A 22,045-nucleotide genomic window follows, 5' to 3' on the forward strand; every position below is an offset into this window, starting at 1 on the left:
CGTACATAGACACCGAGTTTTGGTGCACATAAAAAATTTAAAAAATTTTAAAATATAAAAAAATTTAAATAATTTCCATAAAAAATACTTCAAAACAAAAAATAACGTTCGAAAGTTCCACAAATATCTCAACATATGTATATATTTATTATTTGTAATTAACTACATGATTTAAACAAAAAATATGAGTCAATCAAGTTAAACCACTAAAAATTACGTGATACTCAGTCAAAAAAATAAAAACAAATTCGCTAAATAAACAAAAACAAAGAACAATTTTAAACAGTCTACAAACGAGAGCCAACAAATCAACAACGTCAAAATGAGTTCCGTACAACAGGATATGTTTTTGCTGGACTGTCCAACCTATGAGGATTATTTGGATACATTCATTACACGACATGATATCCACTTTCTACGCAACATACGCTTTTGTCGTATGCTCGTAGAACTTGGTTATCGTTCGGCATCCGAAATCTATACACCCGAACAATATGAGAAACGTAAGGCGGCTGTACAAGAATCGTTATGGCCGACCAAGAAATCGGCAATGTTATTCAGTGAGAATATGAATTCCATTGACCCAGTGCTGCTCGAGTTGGCCAGACGTGAACAACCGAATGCGCAGAAAATCATATCGGTAATAGGACTACATTATTCTTCATGTTTTATACTAGTTATAATGAAAAATATATACAATTTTTTAGACCATCATATTTGTGAAACATCGCCTAAAGTCCGGTTTCGAAGTTTCCGGTTATATCGATTTCGAACACAGTCTGAAGCAGACAAATTTGATGGTCGAAGGTTGCACGGATTGGTTGGGTGTATTCCAGGAACGCGTACAGCTGCGCCCCAAACCAACAGATCTCAGTTTTTACGATTGGCACAAGGGTACGGTGCACTATAATAATTCTGAAAACTATTTGGTGCTACATGATGTCGAGAATGGTCTGATATTTATGCATCGCGGTGATCACAAAAAGATCTGTGTCGATATTTTACGCGAAATGTATACAAACAATTGTACACGCGAAATGCATTTCTCGGAAAAGTATGGACATGTCATCTTTTATGATCATGTAATTCGAAAGAAGATATAGTTATAACTTATATTTCTTATGTGATGTATTTTTTGTATGTTATTGTATAAAATATTTATTTTGCTGCGCGTTTACTATTTTCGCTGTTAAAAAATGCAAAAGAAATGTTTTTAGTTTAAATTCCTAGGTATTCCTTGTTAACTTAACTGCAAAGGAGGGAAACGTCTTCTAAAGTCTAAGCGAAATGAATCGGAAAATCATAGTTCATACACATTCACATATTATTGAAAGAAAATTAGCAAATATAGAGCTCTACTATATAGAACTTCATTATAGCTCACTGGTGGAAAGTATGGTTCTAAAACTTCAATAAAACTCCAAATGATGGATTCCAAAATTACACTGCCAAGGCTTTACCCAATTCGAACTAATTCTATTGCGTAATTCTGAAGGATGACTTCAACATCATCCAATACTTGTGGTAATGGATGATGGAATTTGAACATTGCGACATGTTATCGACTAAAATCGCTGCCGTGACAAAATACAAAACTGAGACTAAGACAGGATGTGAAAAACTATTAGCATTCTCTTTCGGTTACCTTCCACCAAAAATATAATTTATTCTTCTAAAATCTTCTTATAAAGCAATAATTCTTGTATATTTTGATTATAACTGTTTCTTGAAAATGGTCAACATTCAGATATTTACCTAAGAGGCTACCCTTTGAATTGGAGCCACTGTGTTCATATTAAAGTCGTATATCTGCATTCATTGTTTTCTTTAGCGAGGTTACAATAAATGACAACGTTTTTCATTATTAACATATTGTAATCCCAAAAAACATCCAAGTATGGACCGCAAAGAAGGTCCTTCTGTATCTTTGAAGCCTATCACCTATAACAAATTTTATGAGGCGCCTAATGTTCATTCCGACAAGATGGTTTGGTTCGCTAAAGATATTACTAACGAGATGTTTCAAACTCACACTACTTTATACAGAGAGAGGACAGTTTGCGTCCGGCAAGATTCCTAGCCAAACCGCATGTATGCCTATACCGTAGTGTACGATGAGAGCTCTCAGTATTTCGGTAATCCTTATTAGATGCAAGTAGTTCAGCTGACCTCTTGCGTTCCACTTTAAGCCAAAAGGATATCACAACCGTGATGGTTCTGGTTGTTATCCAGCGTATACCTAGCTCGCGAGAGTTCCAGTAATCGATCACTAGAGCACTAATGCACAAGAGGTCAATTGTTTCCAACCTGATCCTGATTGTTTCCAACATGGTGAAATACGGGTGCCCTTTCTTGCGAGCTCATTCGCTCAAGTTTGATTGTGAAATAGCTTCACGCTTGCGATAATGTCCTTAGACACTCCTTGACAACCTTTGAGCACACATTCTCCCGCTCAGTTAGGCACATTTTTCTCTAAAAATATCACATACTACTAGATCCATTTCCAGGTTCCCTACTTTTTTAAAGAAAAAACTCATGAAATTCAAATTTAATGGGGGAATGTTTGTTTTTATTCGAAAGAATATTCTTTACCATCTAGCCTTTAAAGATTATTTCTATCAAATGCTGGCCTACAGCTACAGCGGCTACATCTCAAATGGTCCATCCGTTGAGTCCAATTTTCGATGACTCGTTCGAGCATTTCTATTTGTAACTAGCGGAATAACACACATGATGTTTTGCTCCAAAGCCTACATCAAAGCGGTATTGTCCGCATAGACTTGGACCTTACATATCCCCACAGGAAACATTTTGACGAAGTAATATCACGCGATATTATGAAATTAACTGCTCATTGAAGTGTTCTCTCAATAAATCCATTGATTGATGCGGTGTGTGGGAAGTGACACAATCTTGTTGAAACCACATGTCGTCGAGATCGCGAGCTTAAATTTCAGGCATCAAATAGTCGGTTTCATGATCGTTAATCGACATGGTATTTATTGACAGTTATGTTCTTACCGGCATCATTTTGGAAGAAATTTGGACCGATGATTCCTGCGGCCCACAAACCACACCAAACCGTTGTTTTTTTTTTCTTAATGAAATGGCAGTTCTTAAGTCTCTTCAGGTTCCAAATGCGGCAATTTTGCTTGTTTACATTGAACTAGAATGGGCCTCATCGCTGAACAGAATTGGGCTCGAAAACGTCGGATCTTCGGGAAACTTTTCCAGAACCCATAGAGCGAAGCGATGTCGCTTGGAAAGGTCGAGCTGCTTCAGTTCTAGCACAAGCTGTTTTTTGTACACTTGCAATTTAAGATATCGAAATAAAATGCACCGAGTCGTTCCATACATCAGCCCGAATGGCTTCAATAGGCGCCGAATCGACTCTCCACGGTCTTCGTTTACACTCTCGGCTATGGCTACGCGCTGGGCCTCAAGATGGGTGATGGTGTTGCGAATAGTACGCTCCGACCGATTATGTTGAAAAATAAGGAAAAAGGTTTACTTAGATCACCCGATATAACCAACAAGTTTAACTTTAATGATGAATTTTTTGATGAGCTGATTTTCCTGCAAATATATATTACAGGATCAAGTATTTTATTTATTACAAAGATTTTATTTTTTTTATAAAAAATATTCCACATAAAACGCCGCAATGTTCAAAAAGGTCTCTTCATTTTGGCAGGCTGCCAGCAAAAAAAATTATTGCATTTTTACTTAGCGGGACTTACGATTATCTCACATATCTAAACTTATGTATATATTTATATCTGTATTTGATGTTATATTTACATTGTGCTTGGCGCATGAATTTTACGATTTGTTTAGAAAGCACTGAGCAAAACAGAGAAGAAACATTGTAAAAGGTACTTTTATGTATTTTGCTACGCTGGCAGCATGGTCAAATGCAAAACTTAAATAAATATGTAAATGCCAATGAAGTGAAGAGAAGCAGAAGCAAAATAAAGACAGATGAAAATGTGCGCCCAAAAGAATTGTGTTAATCTCAGAGTAAAATGAGGACAATGACGCTTTTTCATATACATATTTACATTTATGTTTTGATCATACGCCGATCTGCAGCGGCGGTCCGTCGTTGGTGTATGTGAAATGCTCGAAATTAGCTAAGGCTTTCAATGCAGCAGTCGATTTGTCTTAATGTCGAATGTCTAAATTTAATTTTAGCATTAATGGGCGAAAAACGGCTAAGTGCTGCATTTCGGTTGGAAGCTTTTAATGCAACGGTTGTGTACGAGATTTCTTAAACAGCGCGTAGTGCCAGTACGCAGTGAGACAAAAGGATTTGTGCAATAATTAAAATATTTTTTTAATTTATTTAAAAAGGTGTTAAAAGAATTTTTATTACAATGAAATTTCTATTGTTGCATATCACTTGCGCGCTACTGTACGCCAGCGCCTACGCAGCGGATGAGCGTTCGAAATTCAATGTTGGTAAGTAGTACACTTCAATTTATACACCAAAGAGGGTTTTTTACTCAGCTCTATATCCCCAAAAAAGGCATAATTTTCGCCAGCAAAAATGATGAAACCGAAATCGCCTTTCGCACCGCCATCGAACGCGCCAATGTCTTTGAGCGCAGCTTCGAATTGGAGCCCATTGTGGAGTATGCCGATACCGATGACAGTTTCATGGTCGAGAAAACTGGTTAGTTAATGAAATTTTATTAACTTATTACCGTTATTATAATTAAATTGCGTTGTTGTCCATGAAAATTTTCACTTTTTCTGCAAAACAGTCTGCAAATTGATTGCGCAAGGCGTTATTGCTATTTTCGGCCCAAACACAGCAGGCGGCACAGGTATGTATGCAGCTACATATAAAAGCGACAATGTGCATAAAGACATGTTGTAAAACAAATACATACATATGTATATATACACAAATAGATACTGTTCATACATATCTGCATACACATACATATACATTTTCTTGCACTTGAGCAAGTTCATCTCTTCAGCGGCAGCAAATGATTGTTTGTAAATAAAAATGCCTGAGTTCATGTATTTATAGTATATTTACATATATTTGAATATGTGTATGTGTTTAATAATAGCTCCCCTTGAATTTTGTTAACCTACTTACCTACAAAATACCGGCGCTTTTAACACGTGCTGTACACTGGTGGCGAATATTATTAGCACGATTTATTAATAAGATTATTATAAACGGTTTACCAACGGGTTTATTATAACGGGATACCAATGAATATATTTATTCCTGTGAAATTACATTCGATGCCATTATGTATGAAACTCGATTTCTTTTGCATGGCCAATACGGACACGCTTGCAGAAGTCCAGTCGCTTAACCCAATTTTAAATGGTTTTCAAGCAAAAATCGGCCGATACTGCTGAAATTTCACGTTCGATATTCGTACGAAGTTCGTTAATCCACGCTGGCTTGTTGGCATAGACCATAGACTTACCGTAGCCGCACAGGAAATTATCTAAGGGCGGCAAATCGCACGACATGACTGCCTCTGTGACGGGGCCATATCATGAGATAACAGGTTCACCAAATTTGGTTTTCAATAAATCGATTGTGACATTCGCTGTGTGGCTTGTGGCGCCGTCCTGTTGGAACCCCATATTGTCCAAGATCATATCATGCAATTCGTGCCAAAAATATTCGGTTATCATTGAGCGGTAGCGATTCCCATTCACAGTAACGTGCCGATCTTGGTCATTACGGAAGAAATACGGACTAATGACGCCGCCGGCCCATAAACGGCACCATTTTTTTCGGAATGCAATGGTGACTCATGGAGTACGTGTGGATTGCTGCCTGACCAATAACGATATTTTGACGAAGCCATTCAGTTCAGGCTTCAGTTCTTGTGTCAACTTGTAAGGATGTGAACCTAGATCTGTTCGCAAAATTCGCCGCAATGGCGTCACAGATGTGCCCAACGCTTGAGAACGACGTGTGAGAGACTGATTTGGATCTTCCTGAATTGATGCGTCAGCGGCAGCCATATTCTCGACACTATGGGCACTCCTTTGACTCACTGGTACGGGAACATTTTGTACTTTGCCTGTGGACTCAAATTTTTCCACTAGACGCTCAATTCTTGATCTGGGCGTAGTGCTGTTAAAGTTGAGGCCACTGACTCCGAATTTCGATAGTAAATTTTAATAATTGCGACTCGTTGGATCGTATATCTTTTCATTATGTGATGGCAAACCTTCCGGAAATGAAATGTCAAGAGAGCGGGAAAAATATGGCGTTGTTAGCTGTCCCTGGGGGTCCCTGTATTGGAAACCCATTTATATTGCGAACTTGGGTTATGCAAAAACTTTTATTGTTGTTATTGCTGTTGAACCATATAGTTTATTCTTCAACATAATACAGATCTAGAAGGATGCATTTGTATAACAGACGTCCGACCTTTTTATTTAGAGGTCTGAAGCTTCGAAAACTTACCTTGGTTCGTTTTCCAGAAGGCCACTTTTTGAGTATGCGAAAGTGGAAATAGTGCTCAGAGCCATGTCTGTAGTATACGGAACTATCAAACCGAATACATTACTAACCATGGTTATTTCTACTATTCTACTAACAACAGAGTAACACCATAGAGCATAATTTTACCAGGAAAAGCATTTTCTTCAAATTCATCCAACTTTCACAAGAAGTATAGATTTTTAGAAAGAAAATCTCCATACATTTAGCAAAAGTGTAATAGCCATTCTTTAAGTACAAAAATGAATAATTGACTGCCTGAGTACAGGAAAAGCTGATCAAAAGCTTATAACAGACATCCAACAACAACAGGACCAGAGTTTCTTCCCGTTTTATGGACATCCAAACATGTTTCTGTCATGAAAAAAACTTCTAACAAAATCCCTTAATGTTGTTTTCTTAAGATTTACAGGACCATACCACCGTATGTTGCATAAAATCATAACATGAATAATAAATTCGACTGGAAACTGGCAAATAACACAAATGACGTTTTGCTCCAAGACCTAAATCGAAGCGCGAAAAAGTCTAACGGATTGAAATCACACGATCTTGGTGGCCAATTGATCGGCCCAAAAAGTGAAATTATCTGCTCACAAACCACAACAAATCGATGTTTTTTCCGAATGAAATTGCAGCTCTTAAATCTCTTCAGATTGCTCTTTGTCCCAAAAGCGGCAATTTTGCTTGTTTACATACCCAATGAGCCAGAAATGAGCCTAATCGCTTGGTTCGAAAACGTCGAATGTTCTTCGAACTTTACAAGAGCCCATAGAGGTCGCTTGGGTGTCGACGTAAAATACGTTTCACTCGTCAGAGTTGCTGCGAACGGTCTTTGGGTACACTCTCAGCTAAGGCTGCTATATTTTCTTCATTGCGTGCTGGAAGTGGTCTATTCGGCCGAATATTATCCAATAATGAATGCTGGATCTCAAGCGCGCCAAAAACATTCTTTACAGAATGTGAATATAGTACCCAGACAGCTTGACACGACTCATGCGTGATCTGTCAAAAAAAGTCTTTTGAAAAAATTACCTCTACTTGGATCATCCGTTAGATCAACCCTAAATAAAAAATAATCACGAGAAATTTTGTGTACAGCTTCAAAACCAATTACAAAACTTTCAGTAGACTTAGTGAATCTGTAATCTCTCTATCTGATCCAAATATAAGTAATTCTAAAAACTATTAGCTACCAAACCTCTTGATACACAACTTATCTATAAAACATTAACAATTAAAACTCTCTCCAGATGTAGTAACATCCATCTGCAATACGCTCGATATACCGCATATAGTTTTCGACTGGACGCCTAGCGAAGCATTATCCAATCGCCAACACTCATCGATGACACTCAATGTACACCCGAATAATATTTTACTATCACGTGGACTGGCTGAAATACTACAAAGCTTTAGTTGGCGCAGCTATACGATCATTTACGAGACAGAACGAGGTAATCGAAAGGCGTACAATTTATATTATCTATAATAATACAATACATTTCTTTTTAGAGCTCCAGCAATTGCAGGACATACTGCAAGTGGGTGAACCCAGCAGCAATCCCACAAGTATACGACAACTTAGCGAAGGTCCAGATTTTCGACCATTCCTGAAGAATATCAAATTGTCCACGGATAACTGTATTGTGCTGCATTGTTCGACAGATAATGTTATGAAGATTTTAAATCAAGCGAATGAATTGAAAATGTTGGGAGAGTATCAGGTAAGTAAAATATTTGGAAACTATCGGAAGATTCATAAAGCTTAAGGTTTTTGTATTCTTCCATGCACAGAGCGTATTTGTCAGTGTGCTCGACACACATACATTGGATTATCAGGAACTGCTCACAGTGACCGCCAATATTACCACCGTACGTTTAATGGATCCCACCGATTATCAGGTTAAAAATGTGGCGCATGACTGGGAAGAACATGAAAAGCGCGAGGGCCGCTATTACCGCGCTGATCCCTCACAAGTGAAGGTATGTAGTACTCAAAATTAATTTCCAAATATATCGTTATATTTTTGTTCTATATCTATCTTCACTATAGACAAATATGATTCTAGCTAATGATGCTGTTACAATGTTTGTGAAAGGTCTCGCCGAGCTTGGCATTGCCGAAGAGCTTAATCCACCGAAGTTGGAGTGTCGCAAAAATCGTGCTTGGGCGCATGGCAGACGTATTATAGAGTTCTTAAAAGCGGTGAATATTTCAGAATGAAATAATTTCATTACATTTGAAATACTTTCTACTCTTACCCACAGCGCTCGGTAGAAGGCGCTACCGGTCGTGTTGATTTCAACGAATATGGCGAGCGCAACTTTTTCACTTTACGCTTTATGGAATTAACTCCCGCCGGTTTTCTTGACTTGTCCACTTGGGATCCGGTGAATGGCGTAGATGCGCTTGAAAAAGAGGACGCTAGTGAGAAGCGTGTGGGTGAGAAACTTTCGAATAAAACTTTCATAATCACGTCGCGTATTGGTGCACCGTTCTTATTGAACAGGTAAGCGTTGAAGCTATCGCTCAGCATATAATAACTGTAATATGATTGCAGAGAACCAAAAGATGGTGAAATACTACAGGGCAATGCACGCTATGAAGGCTATTCTATGGACTTGATAGACGCCATAGCTAGGCTATTGAACTTCAAGTATGAATTTGTTTTAGCGCCCGATGGCAAGTATGGCAGTTTTAACAAATTAACGCAAAGTTGGGATGGTCTAGTCAAACAGTTACTAGAAGGAGTAAGTAACAACGCGCCGAGAGTAGACTTTATGCTTATCCCTTTTCAACAATTAAACCTTACAGAACGCCGATCTCGGTATTTGCGATCTCACCATGACTTCCACACGTCGCCAGGCTGTTGACTTCACGCCACCCTTTATGACATTGGGTATTAGTATACTCTACGCTAAACCCGAACAGCCACCACCCGATCTCTTCTCTTTCCTATCGCCATTTTCTTTGGATGTTTGGGTTTATATGGCCACGGCATATTTGTGTGTTTCGCTACTGATTTACGGTCTCTCACGCATGGCACCTGCAGACTGGGAAAATCCACATCCCTGTAAGGAACCCGAAGAAGTAGAGAATCCTTGGTGCATGTCCAATACGACTTGGTTAGCGGTCGGTTCCATTATGGGGCAAGGATGTGATATATTACCTAAGTAAGTGAACGCGGCCACTAATGGAGTTTTAACAGAAGATTTTCAAATTTGAAATTTTGACCTAAAAGTGATGACTAAAATCATAATTCACCAATCAGTAGGCATTCATTAATTCCCTACCGCAAAAAGTGTTTGAAGATTTCGGGTTTTCTTCAAAAACTTTTTCGAAACAGTTATTATAATTTAAGCTCAAACCGCCAACAATTAAAAAAACTTTATTATTCCACAGAGCTGCTTCGACGCGTCTCGTTACCGGCATGTGGTGGTTCTTTGCCTTGATGATGTTGAACTCTTACACAGCCAATTTGGCCGCCTTTTTGACGATGTCTCGGGTAATATATTTCCAACACCAACAGATGTGAGGCGAAAGTTTAAGACTTATTTTCCTTTCAGATGGAAAGTTCAATTGAGAGTGCTGAAGATTTGGCGGCGCAAAGTAAAATCAAATATGGCGCTTTATTAGGTGGCAGCACAATGGGCTTTTTCCGTGTAAGTGCGCAAGCTTTAAAGCTATTACACATAAAAGCTTTCACGCTTTCACTTTGCTTATTACATTTTTTTGCTCGAGCTTTAAAGCCCATTCAACTAAAGCTCTCACTTTACTCTTCTTTGTGCCAAAAAAGGACTCCAACTTCTCCACATACCAACGCATGTGGACCGCAATGGAAACGGCGCGTCCGTCGGTGTTTACAAAAAACAACGATGAAGGCGTGGATCGTGTACTTAAAGGCAAAGGACGTTATGCCTTTCTAATGGAATCAACCACATTGGAGTATATAATCGAACGCAATTGCGAGCTGATGCAAGTCGGCGGTTGGTTGGATTATAAGACATATGGCATTGCGATGCCATTTAGTAAGTTAATCCGAAAAATAATTTTTCATTTGAGAAAGTATAAATACTTCTTCTCTGAGCACAGACTCTCCCTACCGAAAGCAGATTAGCGGTGCCGTATTGAAACTCGGCGAATCTGGCATGCTCTCGGAGTTGAAGCGTAAATGGTGGAAGGAGATGCATGGCGGTGGATCGTGCTCGCAAACGGAGAGTAGCGGCGGTGATACGCCTGAATTGGATTTGGAGAATGTTGGTGGTGTATTTCTGGTATTAGGTATTGGTCTACTTACTGCTATACTTATTGGCATGTGTGAGTTTTTGTGGAACATCAAAGCGGTGGCCATAGAAGAGAAGGTAATTTGCTTTTAAAATTGAATCTGCAAATACTTCAAAATTTTTGCATTTCTCAAATTTCTCGCAGATTTCGCTCTCGGAAGCTTTCAAAGCTGAACTAATGTTCGCGCTACGCTTTTGGATACAAACAAAACCTGTGCACACCGCTTCTACCAGCAGTGGTGGTTCTTCCTCCTCTTCGTCTTCCAAGTCAACGAAATCCAGCAAATCATCATCCTCCTCTTCATCCAGCGCATCAAAACGTTCGAAACGTTCATCGAAATCTTATGCCCGTTCAATTTCGCAAAGCACAAAAAGCATCACAAATGCCACACACGATCCAGATAAGAATGATTTATCTGTACACGATAAACTACGTAAGATCAGCTCCATGTTTTCGTTGAAATCGGCGCGCTCCGAACCTTCGGTCGCCAATGTACACTTGGAGGCGCCACCGGCTTTAAAGCATAATTCGCATCAAAGCCATAATCCCGTTAATAAGAGTACACATACACCGATGGTACGAGAAGTGGCTCAACAGACTACATTAACCACAGACGACGGCGAGGAGGAGCAAGCACCACAGCTGAAAATTGATGAAATACCAATCGTTGAACCACATCATCATCACAACCACAATCATCATCATCATCACCACCATCAAAAACATCACGAACATAATCATCAGCAGCCAGAGGAAGATCATCAGCCGGCCATACCGCTCATCGAGCGTACTCAAAACGGTAAAGTTTCGCGGAATGGTCACGCCGGTTTTGGCAATGCTGAGGTTTGATGTTTCGGTGTTTCTTTTTAATGCGGTATATATGAATATATCTAGTTAATATATATCAAATATTATATATCTACCTTTCCTGAAATGTGACATTTTAATTGTTAACTCTGTTAATATCTGTTAATATGGTCCCAGTAAATAAATGTATAGTTTTTCGAAAAATGAGTTCTGAAGAACTTTGCTTTCGTCGACTAACATAAATGAGGATGACATACATTGTAAGTATATTGTAACCAATCATAAAATAAATCAATAATTTACGCTGAAACTCTACCCTGAGCTCGATCAATGGATTGTTAAATAAATGTTTAATTCTAATTCCTTACCACTTAACACTTGATTACTCAATACTCTACGTTACAATTCTAACTTATAACTTGTTTACACTTTACTCGACAACTCTCTCCTTAGAATTGTCCTTACTCGACAACTTCTGTCTTGTTGCCAGTCCGGCAGTCCGACTAGTAAATGAACATAAATTATTTTTTAGGGTTGTAACTTTGCATACATTTATTTGAAGACTTAAAAAAGAAGAAACAAATTTACATACCTTTTTTGTTCTTGTTGTTTGTGATCAAATTAAATCCCTTCTTTTCGGCGGCGCATGTGATTTCCGCTCACTGGAACATCTGAAACCAAAAATTCCAATGGGATTAGAAAGAGTATATGTTTGGCTCTGGTATGAACTAGGATTATGATTTTGGACAAAAATTAACAAAATGGCGGACCTTTGAACTTTTTTTTTTGACAATCGACTTTTTTCAACCACACATCAAGTTGAAAAGTAAAGAAGATCTTCACCGATTTGATTGATACTAGTTCATACCACAGCTATATATGTATGTATAGAATAACGTATTAATAATTTGGAACCGATTGGATTAATAGGTTTGGAGTATCCTCATGCGCCAGTCGTAAATACACTATTTCGAGAAAAACGCGTTTAATGTTTTGAGAAGCAAATTCTTGGGTATAAAACCTACCTACGTTCAATCTTCTATCGGCTATACCATCAAGAGTTTTTGAAATTTTCACTTGCAATCTTAAAGGAACATTCTTGAATAGTTATAGGTTCGAATTAAATTAAATTAAAAAAAAAATGACTTTTTGAAAGTGAGAATGGGGGGGTCCCCTTGAAGTTATACATTCATGCTGATATGGCCGGATGAATGGAACTTCCAAAGGGTATATATCTTTGAATAAGACTCGGGTTGATTTATTATTTTTTAGACTATTAAATAACAATAAAGAAAATTTCAAATTTTGAAAATTTTACCCCACCTAAATTGCAATTAGAATGCAATTTCCAAATACATATACAATGCAACAAAAACAAGTAAGGAAGTGCTAAGTTCAGGTGTATGTGTATGTGATTGGCGTTCAACCGTTTAGCCGGTTATAGCCAAATCGATGAGAGCGCGCCACTCTTCTCTTTCCTTCGCAGTTCGGCGCCAGTTGGAGTTTCCAAGTGTAACCAGGTCGCTCTCCACCTGGTCCCTCCAACGGAGTGGAGGCCTTCCCCTTCCTCGGCTTCCTCCGGCGGGTACTGCATCGAACACTTTCAGGGCTGGAGTGTTTTCGTCCATTCGGACAACATGACCTAGCCAGCGTAGCCGCTGTCTTTTTATTCGCTGAACTATGTCAATGTCATCGTATAACTCGTACAGCTCATCGTTCCATCGTCTGCGGTATTCGCCGTTGCCAATGTTCTGAGGACCATAAATCTTGCGCAAAATTTTCCTCTCGAAAACTCCTAGTGTCGTCTCATCTGATGTTGACATCGTCCAAGCTTCTGCACCGTAAAGCAGGACGGGAATGATAAGCGACTTGTAGAGCTTGATTTTGGTTCGTCGAGAGAGGACTTTACTGTTCAATTGCCTACTCAGTCCAAAGTAGCACCTGTTGGCAAGAGTGATTCTGCGCTGGATTTCGAGGCTGACATTGTTGGTGTTGTTGACACTGGTTCCCAGGTATACGAAATTATCTACGACTTCGAAGTTATGACTGTCAACAGTGACGTGGGAGCCAAGACGCGAATGCGCCGACTGTTTGCTTGATGACAGGAGATATTTCGTCTTGTCCTCATTCACCTCCAGACCCATTCGCTTCGCCTCCTTATCCATGCGGGAAAAAGCAGAACAAACGGCGCGGTTGTTGCTTCCGATGATATCAATATCATCGGCGTACGCCACGAGCTGTACACTCTTGTAGAAGATTGTACCTTCTCTATTTAGCCCTGCAGCTCGTATTATTTTTTCCAACATCAAGTTTTATAATTTTTTAGACTATTAAATAACAATAAAGAAAATTTCAAATTTTGAAAATTTTACCCCAGCTAAATTGCAATTAGAATGCAATTTCCAAATACATACACAATGCAACAAAAAAACATATAAGACAAAGAAAACTGCTTTCAGTAGTGGTTAAACAAACGGCTTAGTAATCCGTGAGACTCGAGTTCGAAACTCAAATTGGGAGAAATTATTTTTTTATATTTTTATTTTTTTATATTTTTATTTTTTAATTATATATTTTTTTTAGTTTAACAAATTGCAAGTTAAATTCTATAACTATTTTGACTTTTCACGAATATTTCTTTTCACGAAAATATCTAAAATCAACAAAAAACCAACAGAATTTTGTCAGTATACTGTCAAATCAAGAGAATTCCGGAACAATGTAGAGTTTAGTGAAGAAAGAAAATTTAACTTATTTGGTTATGATGGCAAATAAACAATACGGCAAAAAGCGAACTAAGAATTTCTACCGGAAAACCTTATTCCAACTATTTAACAATGTGGTATTTCATCCATAGTATGTGACGGAATTTTTATAATTAGGAGTTGAGAAACTGCACTTTGTGGAAACAAATATGAAAACACCCACTGTAAAAATACAATTGAAAAACGAACAGTTACAGTAGTCGAGTAGTTTCGGAAATATGGTTTCTGACCCATAACTGGGCGGAGCCACATCCATTTAAAATTTTGTATACCAATTTGAGTGCAGCACTTCTGTGCCTTCTAATTAAATGTTTCGTATTCACCGACTTGAAAAATTTAGTTTTGAGATGAATGAGTCGTACTGACGTGGTCTGATGAACGGAACTTCCAAAGGGTATGTATGTATATCTCTTAGAATATTACTTAGAATATTGCACTATTAAATAAACAATAAAAAAATGTCAAATTTTGTAAATTTTACCCCACCCAACCCCTTAATAAAATAGAATGCCATTTCCAAATACACAATGCAATAAAAAAACATATAAGACAAAGGAAACTGCTTTCAGTAGTGTTTAACCACGCGGCCTAACAATCCGTGAGACTCGAGTTCGAATCTCAGATGAGGAGAAATTATTTTTTTTATATTTTTATTTTTTAATTTTTTTTTTTTTTCAGTTTAACAATTTGCCAGTTAAATTCTATAAAAAAACGACTGGATTTTGTCGGTATACCGTTTTATTTGGTTGTGATCGCGAGCAAACAATACGGCGTAAAACGAACTAAGAATTTCTACCGTACAACCTTATTTGAACTAGGAAGCAAGGCGGTGATTCAGCCATGGTGTGGGGCGGAATGTCAGCGAATGGAGTTGAGAAACTGCACTTTGTGGACATAAATATGGAAATACAAACTGCAAAAATACAATGACAATTGAATACTGTACGGTGTACACCTTTTGCATGAGTTGAACATTGCAGCATTGTGCAAAATGCACAAGCAGTACAAGATACATACATACATATCTCAAATCAACCACTAAACGCTAAGATTTCGTTCCGCTATTTTATCAATATTTTGTTGCTGTGCAATTCTCAGATACTTTATATGAGTTGTATTTCAAGAAGCTGGTTGTGTGCGGAGAAAAGCATACTTACCTGGCGTAGAGGTTACCGTGATCATGAAGGCGGTTCCTCCGGAGTGAGGCTTGGCCATTGCACTTCGGCTGAGTTGACCTTCGCGATTATTCCTAATGCGAATAACTCGTGCGTGTAATTTTTGGTAGCCGGGAATGGCGTTCGCGCCGTCCCGACATTTCATAATAAATACAAGATTCCAAAATGTATTCAACAAAGTGAACTAGGTGTATGAGACAACCCTTGTTTGACAATAAAATAATAAACAATTCACTTTGCAAATTTCAAGTGATTAAAAGGTTCTGAAATATAGATACTACAGCAGTAATTTACTATACCACTCGAAAAAATATTTACGTACCACAAAATGTCTACCAATCTCCTTTTAAACTACCATTTTTTTTTCATCAAAACATGGCGTTTTATTGAACTTCATCATCTAATAACGTAGTAACATCACTTTTCGTAGGTTTACAGGAGAAGCAAAAAACCGTATAAAATGAAAACCACGATATTGAAACAAAAAAAAAACAAAACTATAAGTATATTTTAGGAAAAAAAAATTCAGCTAATTTTATAGTAGGTGTCTTACGTTATTTTGAACTTTAATTTCTGAATCAAAATAACGTATGATCAATCTAATTTTTTATAAAAATTTTAAATTGGAATATTAATACTTTTTTTTTAATTTTAAATAAAAACAGGTGCAAGTTTTTCATAATTGTTTATGAAACAATTAATTATTCAAAAGGTATATTTTCATAAAAAAAATAGAAGCTCAGAGGTCCTCATGTTCGTTATATGGGGCTTTGAAAATTTATGGTCCGATTTCGACGATTTTTAGAAGGGCCACAGTATAAATGTAGCATTTGTGCAAAGTTTAGCATCGATATCTTCACTAGAGCTTACTTTATATATTGTAAAGTTAACGATTCAGATCGTCTTCAAAGTTCTGGTATATAGGAAGGAGGCGTGGTTGTAAACCGAGTTGGGCTATTTTCACAACATATCATTGGGATGTAAGGAAACTATTACAAACCAAAAACCATATACATACATACATATATGTAGATACACATTTCATGTGTTTAAATAAAGTTTAAACATATTACATAATATAAAAGGTAATAAATTATTTATCTAAGACATACTTTTTTTGCTGACCATACATAATGTACTTCATCCTTGTGTACTAGTTCTTTACAATGTATAATACTACTTAAAGTACTTATATTTAATATGTTTCTTAATTTTGATTTTATAAGTGCAAATTGCGAAAATTTTCGGTCTGCAGCGGCTGAACTATGCGTTAGTGTAATTAGATTAATCACAAACTTATAGAAATCAATGAAACAAAACTTATTCATACAATTTTTATTGGAACTAACGGTACTCCAAAATCTATCTCTTGATATCCATATCTTTCTTTAAATTATTATCACTCAACCCAAGTAACTTCCATTAAGTTATTATTTTATCGGGATCACAGAACTAAATTTTAAAGTAATGGTTGTATTTCTATATTCTTTTTCAAAAGAGCATTACTTGGGGTTATAATATTTAAAAGCTGCAAGTCTTCCCGGTAAAAAACAAATCTCGATTTGATTTGGTCTAAAGCTCAATATAAAATTCAAGAACGTTAGTTTGATTCTCACTTATTTCGTTATCGCTAGTTTTACTCTTAATATATTCTTCACAGTTGTCCAAATAAATATTTTTGATACATGAATATGATTTTTTGTATCTTTATATTTAATAAATATATTGTTTGAAAGTTTGTTGTTGTTGAAATTACTTAATATATGAAGGAATATTTGGAATAAAAACATAATTCCGACTGAAATTCCTTATTCAAAATATTAATAATTGGGAGTACATATATACATACGTTAAAAACAAAAAAGGTGCTCACATTTTTAAGTTCATAGTGTTTGCTAAATCTGCGGATCGAATTCCATTGACTTTGAGATACATAATTGGAAATAAAATATGTACATGTAACTTCACACTTTCCAATTGTTCAAGAGGTCTGTAAATTATGTACATACATACATCTAATTATCACAACTAAGTCATCTTGTTTGTGAAATAGCAAGCATTTTTTGGGATTTTACTGAACAGTATTCTTGAAATTATCTTAAAGCAAGAAAGTATGCAATATTAAGCGAACCAATTTTAAGATTAACAGATTTTAATATAATAGAAAATTTGTGGAGTGTTCTCGAGCAAAAAATACAATAAATAAAAAAACAATAAATTATATAATTATAATTAGTATACGAAATATTAATTTAATTAAAATTTAATTGAATTCTCATGTATGTAATTTTAAGAAAAAGTGTAAACACGAAATAAGCTGTGAGCCACTGTTGATTGTTAGACTATGCAGCTTCTGATCTGAAACAGACTTAACTAAGGAAACGGAAAGTTGATATGACGAAGATAAGGAGTTTTAAGATTTTATGAAGTCGGTGGAGCAATCCCCGAATGTCTTCAAGCCGTCGATATGAACGAGGAACCACGTTCTTAAGGTTCTACTTTGAGCAAGCACTCCACCAGCCCTGATAAACCTCTTGCTGTACATAACTGTATTACTGTGGGTCGTGAAGACGCGGTTCGAAGCAATTTGGGAAACCCGATTTAAATTTTTAATAACACCGAGGCAGCTTCGAATAGCTTTCGGATATGTTCCTTCATTTTCCATTTTTTCTGTACTATAATTTCAAATTTACTGACAGAGACGAGGCGCTTGTTCTGTAACAATTAATAATGAAATGGTGGAAGATCACTATAATCGGTGTATTGTACTCGAAGGCAACAATATTTAATATTATTAAATATATTAATAGAATTTCACCGAAAAATAATCATTTCTTTAAAATTTAAACTAATATTTAAAGATAAATTTATAATTATTTATAACAATTAATAATATAATTTCATATTTTTCTTTCAATAATAATTCCCCATGCTTTTATCATTCATTTCATGCGAGTGTTGACTATGCGTTGGCAATGCTCAGCTACAACAACAAGCATACACCAACAAACATACGCACTGTGTATTTGTTGGGGTAGGTATCAAGCACAGCGAGTGAACGGCCGCTGTATTCCCGTTTTAGTTTTCGTTGCTTATCATTTTTTTGCTGCACTTCACAGCCGCTTCATGTTCGTTTGTATACTAATAGCAAATGTTTGCGGTTGTAAATTCACTCTGGCTTCTCTTCAGTTGTCGAATAAATCTTTCGCCTTTTACTAAAGATTTCCGTGGAGAGGAGCACTCTAATGAGTCTAAAATAAATTTTTGAAGGGTTCGCGGCTCTACGGTTGCGAACCGATTGTGAATACATACAAGTTAATATCTAAGGGAATTTTTTGGGGTTGGTTTGTATGGTTAAAATTTTTCCAATCTTATTTATATTGATAAAAAACTAGTTTGTGTTGAGTAGGTGGTTTACTTTCAAATTGATGTTACGGTTTTTGTGTGTCGTGTTAAATTACATTACCGTGCGTTTGTTGTTTTAGATAGAGGTCATAAGATCTACAATGGAGTGAAAATACTGGATATTGTTAATTAAAATTATACTTCATTGTTATTGGTATTTTAAAATTTAATTTAATCGAGAGTGAAATTACTGAAGTAATCAAATTCTATAATCATTATTTCGTCATGTTTTTTTTAATATTTATTGTAAACTCCTCGCTGCAAAGTCTCGCCCGACCTGAAAAATTATTATTTTTTAAAGACAAGTTCGATCCTCTTCTATGTATATCTTTAGTACACTGCACAATAATTATGCTAATGATTACATAAAAAATACCTCAAATTAATAAAAAAAACGTTTTTTGTTTTGTGGTTTTATGGTTTTTGGTTGTTTTATTTTTGAACTTTTTGCAGTTTTTTATTTATTTTTTTGGTTTTTCATGAGTTTTTTTTTATATATTTTTGTTTATTTGCTTTTATTGTTTTTTTCTTTCTTTTTTTTTTAAGTTTACAACATTTAAGCTTATGAAAATAGTCATATTTATATAGATGATGATTAATTTTTTATTAAATTAATCTTAAAACAGCAGCAGGGTTTTATTTAAATTTTTATAATAATCATTATTTTTTAATTTCAAAAAGTAAACCGTTTTTTGTTGTAAAGGTTGGACATTATGCAGTTGCAAAAGAGAAAATAGATGACTTGATTTTTATTACCCTGTTACTGCCTGTTCAATCTGTATCGCTTTAAATCAAAAATATATTCGGAGAACCAATGTTGCTGGGAATTAAATTTTTATCGAAAAATTTGGGTTCATAATTTATGTTAACATTTACTTATTATTTTTTTATTACTGAATATTTTATAATTTATTATAGTTTAATAATAATATTTGTTTTTATGTTTTTATAATTTATTTTTTTTTTAATTTTTTCAAAATTATTTAATGATTTATTGCAGCACAAAACTTTGTTTATAAAAAAATATTTTTGAAAAAATAAAAATGTATTTAATATTATAATTTTGTTTATTTCGAATTTTATTTTTGATAGCGGCGTAAACTAGATGAAATATTTTTCATGCTTGTTTGGGAATGCTTCAGCTGTTGTTTTGCCACCGAGCAAAAACGTTAAATAGTCAGAATATAAATTCAAAACTTACAGAGCTTATTTTTACATATTTCTTTGCTGCACCAATAAGGAATGTTTAATTATTGTAGTATAAACAGGAATATTTCTTATTTGTTATTATTTTAATTATTTAATTTAAACAAGAATTTATAATATTTATTGCAGTTATTTTAATTTTTATATATTATTGCGAAGGTCTATTTTCAAGAAAAAAATAGTTGAAAATTATTTGTTGAACTATTGTGCTTGATTTTAGTTTTCATTATATACAAAATCATATATTACGAAATCGCAAATAAAACTTTAAAGCGTTTAAAAAATAAAATTATTTTGGTAATTTTAAAAATTTTTTAATTTAATATTTTTTTAAATTTTAATTTAACTTTTAAAATTCTATGTTCAAGCAAAAATTATTGAAAATTATTTGTTAAACTATTGTGCTTGATTTCAGTTTTCTTTATATAAATTATTATTTTATTTATTTAATATGAAAAATAAAATTATTTTGGTCATTACTTTTTAAACTATTGTGCTTGTTGTTATTTTATTTTAATTATTAATTATTCAGGTCATTTAAAAAATTGAATTTTTAGAGCTCTTTGTTAAAGAAAAGTTTTTTGTTGAACTATTGTGCTTAATTGAAAAAGAAATATTACAAAGTTAAAAAATTAAAAATTTAATTATTTTCGTAATTTTTATCTTTTTATTTAAAATTGAAAAGAAAAATTTTGAAAAGCTTGAAAATTAAAATTAAATTATTTCAATTTGATATTTATAAGCAGTTGTGTTGCACGTTTCAAAATAATGTTATTAAATAAATTATAATTTATTAAGTTTGTTGTTATAATTTAATACAGTTTATTATAAAATTTAATAAAAATGTTTGAAAATTGTTCTAGAAAAATTAAAAAAATATATAAATTTAAATAGTATTATAATGAATTTTATTAAAATATTTACGGAAACAATTTTTTTTTTTATTGGATATAATTTTCTTTAAAATATTTTGCTTTTGATTTAAAGGAGAATAATTTAATACAAATAAATTACAACATATCAACAAATTAATTTAATTGAAATTCTTGTATTTGTATTTATTGGAAAATAGTTTAATAAAAAAAAACCAAAAAATTAAAAAATTAATTTAATTGAAATATTTGCGGAAACAATTTTTTTTGGAAATAATTTTTAATAATATATTTTTTATTTGCATTAATTGGAAAATAATTTAATAAAAATAAATTACAACATATTAAAAAATTAATTTAATTGAAATATTTGTATTTATATTTATTGGAAAATAATTTAATAAAAAAAACCAAAAAATTAAAAAATTAATTTAATTGAAATATTTGCGGAAACAATTTTTTTTGGAAATAATTTTTAATAATATCTTTTTTATTTGCATTAATTGGAAAATAATTTAATAAAAATAAATTACAACATATAAAAAAATTAATTTAATTGAAATATTTGTATTTATTGGAAAATAATTTAATAAAAAAAACCAAAAAATTAAAAAATTAATTTAATGAAATATTTGCGGAAACAATTTTTTTTGGAAATAATTTTCAATAAAATATTTTTTATTTGCATTAATTGGAAAATAATTTAATACAAATAAATTACAACATATTAAAAAATTAATTTAATTGAAATATTTGTATTTATATTTATTGGAAAATAATTTAATAAAAAAACCAAAAAATTAAAAAATTAATTTAATTGAAATATTTGTATTTATATTTATTGGAAAATAATTTAATAAAAATAAATTACAACATATAAAAAAATTAATTTAATTGAAATATTTGTATTTGTATTTATTGGAAAATAATTTAATAAAAAAAAACCAAAAAATTAAAAAATTAATTTAATTGAAATATTCGCGGAAACAATTTTTTTTGGAAATAATTTTCAATAAAATATTTTTTATTTGCATTAA

The 22,045-nt window shown here is 34.0% G+C and overlaps 2 protein-coding genes and 2 non-coding genes across 4 annotated transcripts; all 4 read left to right on the forward strand.

The window, feature by feature from the left end:
- LOC105208470 (cilia- and flagella-associated protein 299) lies at nt 1-1,207 on the forward strand. The gene is made up of 2 exons (XM_011178325.3): nt 1-640; nt 708-1,207. The coding sequence occupies exons 1-2, from the start codon at nt 323-325 to the stop codon at nt 1,101-1,103; spliced, it is 714 nt and encodes a 237-aa protein (XP_011176627.1). The 5' UTR covers nt 1-322; the 3' UTR covers nt 1,104-1,207.
- Nucleotides 1,208-4,196: 2,989 nt separating this feature from the next.
- Nucleotides 4,197-11,792, forward strand: Grik2_0 (glutamate receptor ionotropic, kainate 2). Its single transcript, XM_011178324.3, has 15 exons — nt 4,197-4,461; nt 4,529-4,675; nt 4,767-4,829; nt 7,744-7,947; nt 8,006-8,217; nt 8,288-8,476; nt 8,547-8,699; nt 8,762-9,003; nt 9,055-9,244; nt 9,309-9,667; nt 9,897-9,999; nt 10,061-10,156; nt 10,291-10,522; nt 10,587-10,855; nt 10,923-11,792. The coding sequence occupies exons 1-15, from the start codon at nt 4,377-4,379 to the stop codon at nt 11,625-11,627; spliced, it is 3,249 nt and encodes a 1,082-aa protein (XP_011176626.2). The 5' UTR covers nt 4,197-4,376; the 3' UTR covers nt 11,628-11,792.
- Nucleotides 11,793-15,499: 3,707 nt separating this feature from the next.
- On the forward strand, nt 15,500-15,663 carry LOC114803556 (U1 spliceosomal RNA). Its single transcript, XR_003752038.1, has one exon. It is a non-coding gene; the product is annotated as a U1 spliceosomal RNA (small nuclear RNA).
- A 3,031-nt stretch (nt 15,664-18,694) lies between these two features.
- LOC114803557 (U5 spliceosomal RNA) lies at nt 18,695-18,808 on the forward strand. The gene has a single exon (XR_003752039.2). It is a non-coding gene; the product is annotated as a U5 spliceosomal RNA (small nuclear RNA).
- Nucleotides 18,809-22,045: the final 3,237 nt, after the last annotated feature.

This window comes from Zeugodacus cucurbitae, chromosome 3 (assembly GCF_028554725.1).
Source record: "Zeugodacus cucurbitae isolate PBARC_wt_2022May chromosome 3, idZeuCucr1.2, whole genome shotgun sequence".
NCBI lineage: Eukaryota > Metazoa > Arthropoda > Insecta > Diptera > Tephritidae > Zeugodacus > Zeugodacus cucurbitae.

Bases quoted from the DNA above. Each gene is read 5' to 3' on its own strand.
- LOC105208470 (XM_011178325.3), top strand. From the start codon at position 323: ATGAGTTCCGTACAACAGGATATGTTTTTGCTGGACTGTCCAACCTAT. The intron at 641-707 runs GTAATAGGACTA...ACAATTTTTTAG, and splicing joins ATGCGCAGAAAATCATATCG to ACCATCATATTTGTGAAACA.
- Grik2_0 (XM_011178324.3), top strand. From the start codon at position 4,377: ATGAAATTTCTATTGTTGCATATCACTTGCGCGCTACTGTACGCCAGC. The intron at 9,004-9,054 runs GTAAGCGTTGAA...ATATGATTGCAG, and splicing joins GCACCGTTCTTATTGAACAG to AGAACCAAAAGATGGTGAAA. The intron at 9,668-9,896 runs GTAAGTGAACGC...ATTATTCCACAG, and splicing joins GGATGTGATATATTACCTAA to AGCTGCTTCGACGCGTCTCG.